At 41.2% G+C, this 15,628-nt stretch overlaps 1 protein-coding gene across 1 annotated transcript in view; it reads right to left on the bottom strand.

The window, feature by feature from the left end:
* usp34 (ubiquitin specific peptidase 34) overlaps window positions 1-15,628 on the bottom strand; it is a 723,586-nt gene that overhangs the window by 188,916 nt on the left and 519,042 nt on the right. The window contains 4 exon segments of the mRNA XM_051919324.1: window positions 7,704-7,799; window positions 7,885-7,938; window positions 9,385-9,463; window positions 9,585-9,735. Coding sequence (XP_051775284.1) covers window positions 7,704-7,799; window positions 7,885-7,938; window positions 9,385-9,463; window positions 9,585-9,735 — 380 coding nt within the window.

The following is a 15,628-nucleotide window of genomic DNA, read 5'->3' as shown; positions in this document are numbered from 1 at the left end:
AAAGATTCACGGATCTTGACTGTGCTGACGATGCTGTGATCTTCGTGGAGTCAATGAAGGCTCTGATCAGGGCGCTTGAGAGACTGAGCGAGGAGTCGTGAGTGCCTGGGCTTGCGAGTGTCCTGGATAAAAACCAAGATCCAGGTCTTTAATGACCTCTTGGGCACAGCCATCAGCAATGTGTCTGTTTGCGGAGAGAGTGTCGACCTTGTTGAGAGGTTTACTTACCTTGGCAGTGACATTTATGTCTCTGGTGACTCTTCCTATGAAGTCAGTAGATGGATTGGGAGAGCATGGGGGGGTCATGAGGTCGCTGGAAAGGGGTATGTGGCGCTCCCGATATCTATGCAAAAGGACGAAGGTCCCAGTCTTTAGAGTCTTGGTGCTTCCTATTTGCTCTATGGTTGCGAGACATGGATGCTATCCTCCTCGAACCGCCACCTTATCGTGGTGGAGGGGTCTGCGTGTCCCAGTGATCCTAGGAGCTCTGTTGTCCGGGGCTTTATGCCCCTGGTAGGGCCACCCAAGGCAAACTGGTCCTAGGTGAGGGATGAGACAAAGTGCGGTTCAACATAACCTCCTATGATGAATAAAAAATTTGGATGGCGTTTTCCCTTGCCCGGACGCGGGTCACCGGGGCCCCCCTCTGGAGCCAGGCCTGGAGGTGGGGCTCGACGGCAAGCACCTGGTGGCTGGGCTTGCACCCATGGGGCTCAGCCGGGCACAGCCCGAAGAGGCAACGTGGGTCCCCCTTCCCATGGGCTGACCACCTATGGGAGGGGCCAAGGAGGTCGGGTGCAGATTGAGTTGGGTGGTGGCCGAAGGCGGGGACCTTGGCGGTCCGATCCTCGGCTACAGAAGCTGACTCTTGGGACGTGGAATGTCATCTCTCTGAAGGGGAAGGAGCCTGAGCTTGTGCGCGAGGTTGAGAGGTTCCGGCTAGATATAGTCGGGCTCACCTCGACGCACAGCTTGGACTCTGGAACCAATCTCCTTGAGAGGGGCTGGACTCTGTACCACTCTGGAGTTGCCCCCGGTGAGAGGCACCGAGTGGGTGTTGGCATACTTATTGGAGTCCCTGGAAGGGGTGCTAGAGGGCATACCTTCTGGGGACTTCCTCGTACTGCTGGGAGACTTCAATGCTCACGTGGGCAATGACAGTCAGACCTGGAAGGGCGTAATTGGGAGGAATGGCCCCCCCCGATCTGAACCCGAGTGGTGTTTTGTTATTGGACTTCTGTGCTCGTCACGGATTGTCCATAACGAACACCATGTTCAAGCATAGGGGTGTTCATATGTGCACTTGGCACCAGGACACCCTAGGCCTCAGTTCAATGATCGACTTTGTGGTCGTGTCATCGGACTTGCGGCCACATGTCTTGGACACTCGGGTGAAGAGAGGGGCGGAGCTGTCAACTGATCACCACCTGGTGGTGAGTTGGCTTTGATGGTGGGGGAGGATGCCGTTCAGGCCTGGTAGGCCCAAACGTGTTGTGAGGGTCTGCAGGGAACGTCTGGCAGAGCCCCCTGTCAGAAGTAGCTTCAACTCCCACCTCCGGCAGAACTTCCACCACGTCCTGAGGGAGGTGGGGGACATTGAGTCCGAATGGGTCATGTTCCGTGCCTCTATTGTTGAGGCGGCTGACCGGAGCTGTGGCCATAAGGTGCTCGGTGCCTGTCATGGTGGCAATCCCCAAACCCGTTGGTGGACACCGGCGGTGAGGGATGCTGTCAAGCTGAAGAAGGAGTCCTACCGGTCCCTTTTGTCCTGTGGGACTCTGGAGGCAGCTAATAGGTACCGGCAGACCAACCGGAATGTGGCTTCGGTGGTTGCTGAGGCAAAAACTTGGGCATGGGAGGAGTTTGGGGAGGCCATGGAGAACGACTTTCGGACGGCTTCGAGGAGATTCTGGTCCACCGTCTGGCGTCTCAGGAGGGGGAAGCAGTGCAGTGTCAACACTGTATATGGTGGGGATGGTGCGCTGCTGACCTCGACACGGGACGTTGTGGGTCGATGGGGGGAGTACTTCGAAGACCTCCTCAATCCCACTAACATGCCTTCCAATGAGGAAGCAGAGCCTGGGGACTCGGAGGTGGGCTCCAACCAGATGGGAGTTTGCCCAACCAGTCTACATTTGTTTTGTGGACTTGGAAAAGGCGTTGGACTGTGTCCCTCGGGGAATCCTGTGGGGGGTGCTCCGGGAGTATGGCGTACTGGACCCCTGATAAGGGCTGTTCGGTCCCTGTACAACCGGTGTCAGAGCTTGGTCCGCATTGCCAGTTGGACTCCGCCAGGGCTGCTCTTTGTCACCGATTCTGTTCATAACTTTTATGGGCAGGATTTCTAGGTGCAGCCAGGGTGTTGAGGGGGTCCGGTTTGGTGGACTCAGGATTGGGTCACTGCTTTTTGCAGATGATGATGTCCTGTTTGCTTCATCAGGCCGTGATCTCCAGCTCTCTCTGGATCAGTTCGCAGCGGAGTGTGAAGCGGCTGGGATGGGAATCCGCATCTCCAAATCCGAGACCTTAGTCCTCAGCCAGAAAAGGGTGGAGTGCCCTCTCAGGATTGGGAGCGAGATCCTGCCTCAAATGGAGGAGTTCAAGTATCTCGGGGTCTTGTTCAGGAGTGAGGGAAGAATGGAGCGTGAGATCGACAGGCGGATCGGTGCGGCATCCGCAGTGATGCGGGCGCTGCATCGGTCTGTCGTGGTGAAAAAGGAGCTGAGCCGTAAGGCAAAGCTCTCAATTTACCAGTTGATCTATGTTCCTACCCTCACCTATGGTGATGAGCTATGGGTAGTGACAGAAAGAACGAGATCGCGAATACAAGCGGCTGAAATGTGTTTCCTCCGCAGGGTGTCTGGGCTTTCCCTTAAAGATAGGGTGAGAAGCTCAGTCATCTGAGAGGGGCTCAGAGTAGAGCCGCTGCTCCTCCGCATCGAGAGGAGTGAGATGAGGTGGCTCGGGTATCTGATCAGGATGCCTCCTGGACGCTTCCCTGGTGAGGTGTTCCGGGCACGTCCAACCAGAAGGAGGCCCCAGGGAAGACCCAGGACACGGTGGAGGGACTATGTCTCCCGGCTGGCCTGGGAACGCCTCGGGATTCTCCCGGAAGAGCTAGAAGAAGTGGCCGGGGAGAGGGAAGTCTGGGTATCTCTGCTCAAGCTGCTGCCCCCGCGATCCGATCTCGGATAAGCGGAAGAGGATGGATGGATGGATGGATGCTATCCAGTGACCTGAGACGAAGACTGGACTCCTTTGATACTGTCTCTTTCTCCGGAAAATCCTTGGGTACTGTTGGTTTGACTTCGTGTCGAATGAGCGGTTGCTCATGGAGTCCCAAATGAGGCACATTACCTGCATTATGAGGGAGCGCCAGTTACGGCACTACAGCCATGTGGCGCGTTTCCCCGAGGGTGACCCAGCTCGTAAGATCCTCATTGTTGGGGACCCAAGTGGCTGGACCAGGCCAAGGGGTCGCCCACATAACATCTGGTTGTGGCAGATAGAGGGTCATTTCTGGAGGGTGGGACTGGACTGCGTGTCTGCCTGGGGGGTTGCCAACCGGGATCCCTAGTTGTTTCGTTGTGTAGTGGTGCGGCAACGCACTGTACCAGTGCATGCTCCCCAAATTGACTTGACTTGATACCATCTGCATATAATGATATTTTCTGTTCAAGAACTTCTCCGAAAATCCCCTTTATCTCTGATGCATTTCGTAAGTGAATAGCCAATGGCTCAATGCCGATTGCAAATAGCACTGCTGACAAGTGGCATCCTTGTCTAGCACCACATTCTAGTTTGAAGTACTCTGAAATAATGTTGTTAATACAAACTGAAGCATCTGGGCTGGTATACAGTAGCTGAATCCATGCACATATGTTCTGGCCAAACCCAAATTTATTCAAAGTGGTGAACAGGTAATCCCATTCAACCATATCAAATACTGCATCCAATGATAATATGGTTAGATTGTATCTTTTGTTCTTTAAACTGAGTAGAATCCAAGGACTTATAGTAGTCTCTAAATATGTGCATTATATTTTCAAGGCCAATGATTCTCTCTCTTTCTGTGTTAGTGATTACTGATATTGAATTGCGAACCTCCATGCTTATAAATTTGTGGCGCTAAGATCTTGTTAGCCTTCTCTAGACATTGATCTCTCATGCTTTTTATGGTGGACAGAAGGTAACCTAAGTAATGACTTGGAGGAAGTTAAAATGAGAGTACATCTTTTTGGTGCTACTTCTTCACCCAGTTGTGTTCTTATGATTGGCTAATGCAGAAACACAGCTTATCCGCCTCAGTCAACTGCAAGGATTTCCAGCTATAAAGAAAAATGCTTGCATAAAAAAAGAACAGTCAGATCTTCAAACTTGACCTAATCATACAAGATGGAATCCTGAAAGCTGGAGGAAGACTCTAACAAAGCTGCAATGCCAGAAGAAGCTAAACAATCTGCAATTCTCCAGAAATACTCATATATTGCTTCTCTTATATTGCAGCATATTCACAAAGAAATTGGACATTGTGGGCGAAATTATATGTTTGCACAGTTACGCCAGAAATTCTGAATACCACAAGCAAGCTCAACATCAGATTAGTCTTTGATTGTAATTCATTGAAGTGTACAATGAAGCTTCTAGGTTTTGAGGAATTTGATCCACGTATGCAGTAAATTACTGATATCCCAGGGTCTAATTTGAAGTCCTCTGCAATCCATCGATGAATTTCACTGGTTTTGGGCTTTCACTGTTTTCAGGGAGACCTTCAATTCTGATATTATTTCTTCTATATCCGTCTTCCAGCACAGCTAGTCTGTCTCCAAACACTTCCACTGAGATTTAGTAGCCGTTGCTTTTTTGTCAGCAGCAGAAGCCATTTTTTTTTTTTTTTTTACTATTTCAATGTGTCGTGAACGCTTGATTAACGTCTTCAAGCTGAGCATCAAGTGCTCTAGATTTATTTTCAGGCTTAATCACATTTTCCTCTATTTTTTCCAGCATAGCTTTACAGGTTGCCTCAAAGCGATTACTTAAACTTAGTCTTTAACACTAGAATCCCTGAAGCCTACAAAAAAACTCGTAATCCCGGCCCACCTTAAATGCCTTCACACCTCTCCATCTTTTGTTTTGTAAATGTGTCGATCAGCACAAGCAGCAAGTAGCCTACTTTCCTATCCAACGCGGACAGAGCTCAACTCGGGTAAAAACTTCTCCAAGCTCAAGGCTCTTTATCTGTATGTGAGGTGCCTGGAGTAGTACAGGGTAAATAATACAGCATATTGTTATTTGGACACATTTACAAAACAAAGACAATGATGGAGAAATGAGAAGGAATTTTACGTGGGCTGGGATTACAAGTGTTTTCGTAGGCATCAGGGGTTCCAGTCCTAATAACTTGAGACAGCTTCACATTAGTCATGTTTATGCCCTTTACATCTATCCTTATATTCTTTGTGATCTTCGTTATATTACACTTTATCTCATTTATGTCCTCCAAGAATGGTAGTTATTGTGGTAGTTATAGCAGCGATCATTGAGATGATTGTTACCTTTGGCTCGAAGTGCTAATTTCGGTCTTCTCCGAGCTACGCAGGTGGAGTAGCATGTCAGTGGCAGTTGATCGCGGTGGGTAGTTGACAGCGCGGAAAATAAGGCCATTTTCAGTTTCAATGAGCCATCTAGAATTGACGAAAATAGAGAGAAGAGTGTACATTGCAACAGGTACACGTCGTAAATGAAGGAAGGACGGTCCTTGGGTGTGTGGGAACTGTTAACATTTGAATTTGATGATTGCATATAGTGTGGAACTGACCTCTCTGTACTATTCTTTCCTCTGCATGTCCTGGAGTACAAAAGAAACCCCACCATGCACCAAAATGTGGAGACTGGGCAAGATCGAGAAAAAAAACAAAACACAGTCACTGACTACAACTGCAAGAAGGAATGCAAATGAATATGAATAATGTTGCAACAGTGCCACAATATTTTCCCGAAATGTACTATACAAGTCATAAAATGAGTTATTCCAAATATCATATTTACCTTTGTCTCTGTTTTTTGTCAGTGCGCCTTTGACATCATGGACCATAAGGTGCATACTAATTCAGCGTAAGCAGAAACACTCAATAAAACTGAATAAAAAAAATTCAAGTGATGGTGAGATCCAAACAAGGCAGATTCACCAGCGTTTGTGTGTCAGCTTTTATCCCTCCAGATCAGAGCATTTCCAGTTCCATTGTCTCAAAACACCACTCACATCTATAGTTATTATTCCCAGTTTCAGAAAAAAACTAGCAGTATCAGATCTGGGGCGGGGGGTGGGTGTTGTATCGTGATTGTGACTGAGAGAATAAAAGTAAAAAAAACAACAAAAAAACCCCTAACTTTTACAAGTACTTTAAATTTACACCGGTTGTTACAGACACAAATCAAATGAATGTTTTTATTGTATACTATTAGCAATAATAGCAATAATGCTTGGTCTTATTGACACATTTACAAGACAAAAGACGCTGACGGAGAGGTGCGAAGGGATTTAAGGTGGGCCGGGTTTACAAGTTTTTTCGTAGGCTCTGGTAATTCTAGTGTTAATAATATATCGCATAATTGTCCATTGCTTTCTTCATTTAAAAAGTAAAAGGAGTTGTATATCTTTAAAACTCACTTCAGTTGATTTGTCATGTATCATTTAACTACCACAAAGTTATTGTTTTATTTGTCAACTGATTTCAACATATTACCTTTTACTGTCTAAATGATGAAAAAATGATTTATTTTCAGAACCACTATTAAACTAAACGCTGTCACTGAAGGAATGCCTGATGCAAGTATAACTCCAAAAATTGCAAAAAAAAAAAATAATAATAAATTAAATATTAGGACAACCCTACTACAAACTAATTATTTTTAAAAATGGAATAAAAGAGACCTACAGACTGAGAAAAGCCAGGCAGATAAAATCATAGTCTATAAATGAGGATTCTGTGTTTTTTACCTGCTGTTCAAAATCAGTAATACATTTATTATGTTAATGATTACCTTGGCAATGTGTAAAAGTTAAGATAATAAACTGCACTCTGTTGTTGCTAAACATAAATGCATAAAATATAATTAGGAAAAAGACATGTTAAGTTGCTACAACTTTCCAAAACAACAGTGTTTCCAATTTGTACTCTAAATAGTGAAAATTCAGATTAACTTTTAAAATTTTTATTTTTGATGACTATAAAAAAAAAAAATTAAATTCACTTTCCTACAAAAACCTTAAGTAGATTTTTGCCTCTGAGTGAGTAAACAATAGTGAAGGCAACATTAAACATTCATGTTACAACTTTCAAATTTTGAAAAAGTGTATTATGTAATTGTAATTACACATCTTATCATAAACAAGATGAAAAATGGGATTTTTGGGTGTTTCATGTTTGTACATGTCACGTTGATTCAAATACTTAAAGACCTAGACAACATTTTGAAGTCTACCACAATAAAATATAAATGTTTTAAAGTACTCCAGTTTCATCCTAAATCAAAGGAATATTTTTACACATAGTAGATCCATTAAAGTACTAATACATGTTAAGTAACAACTTAAAACAGCACACAATAAAACCCATGCAACTGCCATATTATACAATTAATCAATATGAGAATTCTTAAAATAATGCAAGAAGCATTTAGTGGCTTGGATTAATACTAACCTCTAGCAACTCAGGAGAAACATCAAATTTATAGTCTTTTCCAGTTTCATCCAATGGTTCAACTCGTTTATAAAACAGCATATAGGCACTGTGGGTCTAGTAACACAAAGAAAGTTTAAAAATGAATATGCATGTTATGCAAATTTATTCAAAGTGGGTATACAGTAACAGAGACATTTACCTTTTCAAATGAGAAATCCATAAATTTATCAGTTACAGAATCATAGGTCTTTGTCTAAGAAGAAAAAAGTTAATTAGTCAAAGTATGACTGATGAATGTTAATATACTATATCCTTACAAGTACACATTTTTGAAATAGCATGGCTAAAGTTGCTGTATATACAGTACAAAAACGTTCTGTTAACTATATTGAGAAGTAGGTAATGCAAAAATTGATTTACCCAAGTGTACTAAAGTGAAATGAACTATGAAATAATATCTAGTTACATTAACTATAAATTTTAAGCTGGTAAATTAATTTTCAATTTTCTGCTTATTCAAAATAGGCTACAACATAAATAGACAAATTTACAAAGCTGTATATATTCTAAACTCTAATTAATGCAGCTAAAGTTATGGCAGTTTAGTAAGATGAATATGCTCTAAACCTGGGGTCTACTCCAGGGCTAGTTTTAAAAACTATGTACTGTATAGTACATTTTTGAATGGTAAGTAAAAAAAAAAAACAGAGATACAGTCCTGTACACACAATCCCAAAAAAATGATTGACTTAAGAAAGTATGACTAAACCACATGAAAGCCTTAAGAGATGATTTAATTGAAGAAAAACAAAAATAGTAAATATTTTCAACTTACATTATGGTAATACATGTTTAGGTACAGCAAAAAAGCATCTATTACTCATTTACTCTTATGTAACAAGGTTCTAATAAAACAAAGCATTAGCCATCTGTGCAACCTGGCCTACTAAAATAACTTCAATTTGGAGTGGTTGAGAGACACATATCTCTTTTATTACATGCTTCTGTATAAGACATGTGAATCCTTCATAGTCATAACTAATTTTACCAACATATGAAAGGCTCTTACTGTGCCATACTGTACAGTGATTAATTATTTACTAATGCTTTATAAGCATAATTAAGATCAAAAGAAGCTTTTATTAATGTCTTGTTACGTAAGAGTAGATGAGTAATAGATGTATTTTTGCAGTACCTAAGCTAATGTGTTACCCACTATGATTGGTCAATCTGTGTGTGAATTACCAAGCTAGTAAAAATTTTTTAGCAGTTTAAATTATTACCTAGGCTTACTTCCTACTGAAAATAGTTAATAGTTAATTTTTTGGAAAACCGGTGAAAAAGTTAACACCTCAGAAAAAATAATACATGAATAAAGGGGACTGAAAATGGCATTAATAATTTTAAACTGTTAATCTAACTGTTAAATGTTTTAAATTCTAACATGGACCTCATTTGAGAAGTATATACACAGAAAGAAAGAAAGAAAGAAAGAAAGAAAGAAAGAAAGAAAGAAAGAAAGAAAGAAGTTTGGTTATAACACATAAAAACATGTAAAGGGGTAGGCTACTGTTAGAAGAAAATGAAATGTAAATATGCCCTTCTATTCACCTTCCAAAATGTCTTCAACTTACACCAAGCAAAGGATAAAACTAACAATTTTTCTGTCAAATAATTGACTTTCAAGATGTCAACTTACTGTCATTTCACCACCAAAGCACTCAGAAGCAAGTTGTGCAGAATCAAATGGTTTAACTTCAGCATCATTAAAAAGATACCTGTTAAAATTACAAAAGTTTAATCTCTTCCAGTACAGACTGAGGTATTGTATAGTCATTTAAAACTTAAACAGGTATTTTAAATATAAATAAAAATTGTATCCTTGTCACATCAACATACCATTTATTATTTTTGTAAGCATGTGGATTAACTATATCTCTTATGAAGCTGTAATAATGGCCTCCATCTGCTGTTCCGGTATGGACTGTAACACCAATCAGGTCATACTCATAACTTTCTGCTACCTTAGGGTCACCATCTTCTCGGAAGCCTTAAAGATAAATAAAAATATATAAATAAATAGATTTAATTTATTTTCCACCACTAATCTGGGACCGTAGATGTAGGTGCAGCAGTGTCAGCAGTGAGGCTCACATATCCTGGCCACATTTGCCAACTCATGCTGTGGGATTCCAAGGCATTCCCAGGCTTATCTGAGAGATATAATCCTCCCATCGAGCAATTGGGTCTTCCCCAGGGTCTCTTCTGATCTGGTTGTGCCTGTGAAACCACCACAAGGAGGCATCTGTATCAAATGTCTGTATCACCTCAAGTGGCTCCTCTCAATGTGGAAGGCACTCTGCTCTGTGGTTCCAACCTTCTCTCTAAGGCAGAGCCCAGCCACCCTGCGGAGGAAGCTCATTTCGGACTCTTTTTTCTGCAATCTTATTCTTTCAGTCATTACCCAAAGTTCACGACCATAGGTTAGGGCAGGGACGTAGACTGACTGGTAAATCGAGAGCTGTGCCTTCTGGCTCAGCTCCTCCTTCATCACTACGGAGAATTACAGAAAATGCATAACGGTGCTTGTGGTCCAATCTGCCTGCCAATGTTACCGTCCCTTTACCCCAAAGTAGCAATGCTTTCTGGATTTCGCAGCTTGATGAAGTCAACAAGACCACATTGTCTGCAAAAGGCAGTGATGCAGTTCTAAGGCCACCAAACTGGACACCCTCCCTTCCCCGGCTGTAGCCCTGTGATGAGGATTACTTGTGCTCTGTCTTATTTTTTGTATTTACCCCATCCATCAATATCCATTGCAAGCCCAACCTACCTGTAAAGTGGTTCTCTCTCTCAATTGTCTTTCCCAAGACTTCATCCATTACTTTTTCACTATAAGGTTACCTTTATTTTTGTGGAGAGGGTATTGTATGAGGGGTTATGGGTGAGCTTTTGTCTCGCCTTGTCAAAAAAAATAGGCCCTATTTCAGCCTATTGAGGCATTCCTTGTACGCTTTTGGGCTATACAAGAAATAAGATGTTTTTGTTGTTGTAACATAAATGAAAATGAACAGCAACTGAAGTTTACAAATTTGACTTTTGAAATGTAAAAAAAAGAAAAACAATGTAAACATGAAACTATAATGTAAATAACTTTAAATAAAAAAGTGAACTTTTCTGTATAATATTAGAGGTTTTTATTAATAGTATTAGTAAAAATTCTATATATAGTATATATAAAATAAGAGATTCTATATATGATATATATATAAAGTGTTTTCTGTATGTCGTGTTAAAATTTGATCACCATGGCCTTTGAAGGTTGATCTTGGTCTCAACAGACACCTTATGATGTGAATCAGGCAACACAACTGGTCTATTTCATGTGTGGCCCTGAAATTTGGCTTTAGCCACTTTATGTACTACTGTATATATATACCTCTTTAGGTGAACCAGTAAACCAAAAACGTTCATGGGCTGAAAATACAGACATCGCTCCTTTCTTTGCTTTGAAAAGTACAAGATTTCATTTACACTATCATCCCTTACACCCAAGCCTGTTCAAACAGATCTCAACTTAAACAACAAAAACTCCCAGCACGGACAAACATCATTCGCCTTTGACTACCACCTTCTCAATATGGCAACCAGGTACTGCTTTTTACATATTAATGTAACTTTTTTTGCACTGGGTTATAATTCTTTTGTTTTATAAATTTTGTATATATTTTGAAATGTAATGTAAAAAATGCCAAAAAAGAGTGTGTATGATATGGTAGTACATTATATTAGTCAAACAATGACCAAAGTTCACCAATCACTTCTTAGCTGCCATTGGTAATTTTATAATTAAAAAAACATTCCTGTGAAGCATAGAGGTAAGAGATCTAATTCAGCATTACATTTCTGATAAAGTACTTGTATATTTCAGCCATGTGACCAAATACATTGTGTACAGGTTAAGAGGAAAAAATCACATAACATAAAAAAGGTAGTGATAAATATAAATAACACCATTTCTTACGGTGAAGCTCCATGGTAGTAGTGTTCAATCACAGGGCTGCAATTCAACAGATAAGGGTCAAAATAAAAGCATATCATAAGTGAGTCAAATTCACTCCTGTAAAGGTAATGTTCCAAAACAAAACCAACTACCTTCATTGAACAATGCTAAATTCAGCAATGGCTGTGGTGATTTTTCCCCAAGGATCATTAATCTAAGAGTCTCTAAGAAGCAACGTCTTGGAGATAAATGAGACGGAGACAGTAATTCATTGCTTTCTAAACTGATCAAAGTGTGTATTTTATTTTCTATTTAAATACTATTTTTCTATTATTTTTAAATCCACAAATTTTCATGTTTGAAGTTCTAAATGTGACAAAGAGATAATTTTAGGTTCCAATATTTTTTTTAATTTCCTACTCTCCTTTCTCCCTCTAGTTGCTCTCCCTGAGATGGCGAAGTCACTTTCACTTTTATTTTATTTTTTCTACAATTACTTCTGCTTATCCTCTAATTGAATGTACATGATTGAGCAAAGCAGTGAAAGTTAAAGGCACTGCTGACTTATTTATATATATATGTTAAACTTGTATGTACGTATATATGAGATTGTCCTTCTGACAGCATTGCAATATCATATATGCGTGTTGCAAGTGTTTTAGATGTTTGTCTCATATATATAACTGGGCATGAAAAACAGATATTGTATACTGAGGTTCTGTGTCTCTGATGCAGATTTCTTGATTTTGGCATTAAAAAAAGAACAGTCCTCAGAGTGTTTGCAGGTTTATGGGCTATTTCGATGCCTGATTTGGACAGGATGTGTGCTGTACTTTCCAATACACCACTGTGATAGGGAAGGGTGTGCCAAGTAGGATGACACATCTGGATAACAGCTGACTGTTTGCTGAGGTCTGTATTGCCTCCAATGTAAGCACTGTTTGAAAAAAATCTTGGGGTAGCCATTTGATGTGAACATATGGAAAAGATACCGTCTTTCATTCTTTTTAGTATTCTTTGTATTGTGATGGGTGTGAATCCTTCTGAACAGAGTCTTAACACAATTCCATTTATGCAATGAGGGGTGATTGATAGAAAAGTGCAATATTTTGTCCATATAACATTCCTTATGATAAACACTCGCAATTAAGGTGGTGTCATTACCTCTGTCAATTAGGTTTAGGTTAGGTTTCTTTATTTAGTCATGTTTACACAGATGTCTAAGATATTAATGTGTCAGTTCATTTCTTTATCCATAGTGAAATGAATTGCAGGGAATACCGATTTGATGTGGCTATGGAATTAAATCAGCTGGTCACTTTTTAAAAAGACGAATGTTACATTGACGTAGCAAATCCAAGGTTTAGGTGTGAACGGAGTTAAAGTCTTGTTTTCAAATTCCTGCAAAACCAGTTTTTCTAAGAGTCCTGATAATGGAGATCCCACTGGCATGCCCTCGTTCTGTATGTACTATTTTCCATTAAAATGGAAGCAAGTTTTCTGGCAAAGTTATAGAAAAGGCATTATGTCCTTTATGGCCAGACACATGACAGGTGATACACACACATACTCTACAAGTTCAACCAGGTATGGTGCAAGTAAAATTCAGGGCTAATAGAGAGCTGGCTGAATCATGGCTCCAAAATGAAAACACCATTAAAAGATATTTGGAAATTAACCTAGCATACGCAGGCCTAAAAAGAAGCACACTTAAATAATAAAAGACTTTATGACAAATACCCTCCGAATCTGACCTTCGTGATCCACATCCTCCCTTGCACACCCACCTCCTCATTTGCTATGTATTGCCTTTGATTCCTGTATTTCCAATCATTTTCCTCTGATGATGACACCTGGTAGGATGTCGAAAGCTTAGAAATAAACTATTTTAAGATATGGGATTCATTTACATCCTTTGTGGATTACTAGCTGCAAACATGCAAACCGTATGACAGACCTTCACTCCCATACAGTTTAAATATTATATAAATACATATACAGTAGACTCCCGCGACTTAGTTCGTGGCCTCAGTCATTCGCAGATTATTCCTTAGAACCTATCTAATAATTGTTAGCGGAAACCGCAAATATCCTCCGCAATTTTTCTGGCTTTTATCGTGGCAATACTGCACTGTAGAGAGACCAGGAAGCAACTGTAGAGGAAAACGTGGCTTGGGATGGTGAAAGTAGCCAATAGAATTTGAAACTGCAACTCCCAGGGGGCCGGTGACCAAAAGCAAAAAAAAAAAAAAAAAAAACCCTTAAATTGCCACAACTGGCTTTAGTCGTTTCCCAGTGCCACTTGCGAGCAAGCAGGAGCTGATCAGTCAGTGCTGTACATTCTTTGAGCAGTCAGCTCATGACCACTGCCAACCCCTTGTGCAGGGGGCTGAACGTGCCCCTAGAAGATATGGACACTCCTCAAAAAACCCCTCTTAAAAACGCTGATAGAATAATTTCACATTGCTCCCTTACTTGCTGGGCTTACTTGCAGCTGCTCTGTCACGTGATATGTTTCTCACGCAATACTACGCATACTTAAAAGCCTGAATAGCACCTGTCCTTTTTGTCTGTCTGATTGCTTTGTTTCTCTCTCCTCCCCCAGACATCCTTTGCTACTGTTGCGGGTCCCGCTCCCGTTGTGCTCCCCTATGATGTTTGCCTGTTCTTTTAATCGAGAACTAACTACATACTGAGCTCCTTTTACTTCTGAAAGAGACATGTTTGTTTGAAGTGTTTGAATAAAGTTCCTGTCTCTACAATCTCTTGTGTTTCTGTGCAATTCTGTGACCCAAGCGTGACACCCTGCAGCCTCGTTGTCCCTGGGATTGAGCCGCTGCACTAGACTAGCCTGCCAGCATCAGCGCTTACCTCTGTATGCTTGAGTGCAGCCAGTTCAAGCGCAGTTGGCTTGGTGATTTACTGAATTTCATCCATTGCATCAGTTGCACCTTCCTTGTACATACTGTTCCAGTAGTTTTTAAAATAGATTTTACAGTTCATTAGCAGTGTGTAAAATGATTAGTGTTGCAGTAATTGTGATGCTCTTTGCATGAAAGAAATGTGTTCCATTAAAATTTCACTTTTTCTTTGTGGATTGTGACATTTACTTAACTCTTTTAGGGTGGATGTCGATAGAGGGCAACAATCAGCTGTTAATGGTAACAAAACTCACTGTCACGTCACAGGCATTCCCTCTCTGCTTGAAGCAATGTTAGACTCATTGACTCGGCAACTAATCCTTGCGTGTGCGTGAGTTGTGAAATGTAAACAAATGTAAACAAAGGCAAGATGGCATCAACATCTCACGAGGGTAAGAAAATACTCAGCAAACGATGTTTTGCGCATTATCGCCGAGTCTGACTCTGATTTTTCAGAATCAGATTTTATTGAGAGTGATCAGGAGATTGAGCAAGACAGTGAGGAGCCGGCATCAGCTGATCAGAGACCAGCCGATGCCGCCCCAGCTGATCGACTGGTAGCTGAGCGCATTCGCACTGCCGATGCACCTACGGCAAGGTTCGCATGGGAGGAATACCTAGACATTGATCCGTGGGAGCTGAACTGGCTACCGGACTTCACAAGAAGGCACGGCTTGCTGCTGGACTCGACGGATTATCAGCCACTGGACTACTTCAATCTGTTTTTCCTGAGGCTGTTTTTCAGCTAATATCATATGAGACAAACAGGTATGCAGAGCAATTTTTTGAATCGCGGGATGCGCTTGCTCCGCATTCTCGTTTTTCTAAGTGGAAACCCACAACAAAAGACGAGATGAAGGGCTTTGTGGCATTGCAAATAGAGATGGGACTAGACTGGCAATATAACTTCAGGGAGCACTGGTCCAAACATGCTTTGTCCCCTGGTGGCTTTGGACAGGTTATGTCGCGTGATGTTAGGTACGTGCTGCTGCAAAGTTTTATTCACTTCTGTGATAACC

The sequence above is a fragment of the Erpetoichthys calabaricus genome, chromosome 15 (genome assembly GCF_900747795.2).
Source record: "Erpetoichthys calabaricus chromosome 15, fErpCal1.3, whole genome shotgun sequence".
In the NCBI taxonomy this organism is placed as follows: Eukaryota; Metazoa; Chordata; class Cladistia; order Polypteriformes; family Polypteridae; genus Erpetoichthys; species Erpetoichthys calabaricus.
The sequence above is the reverse complement of the archived record's forward strand: the minus strand, read 5'-3'. Positions and strand labels throughout refer to the sequence as shown.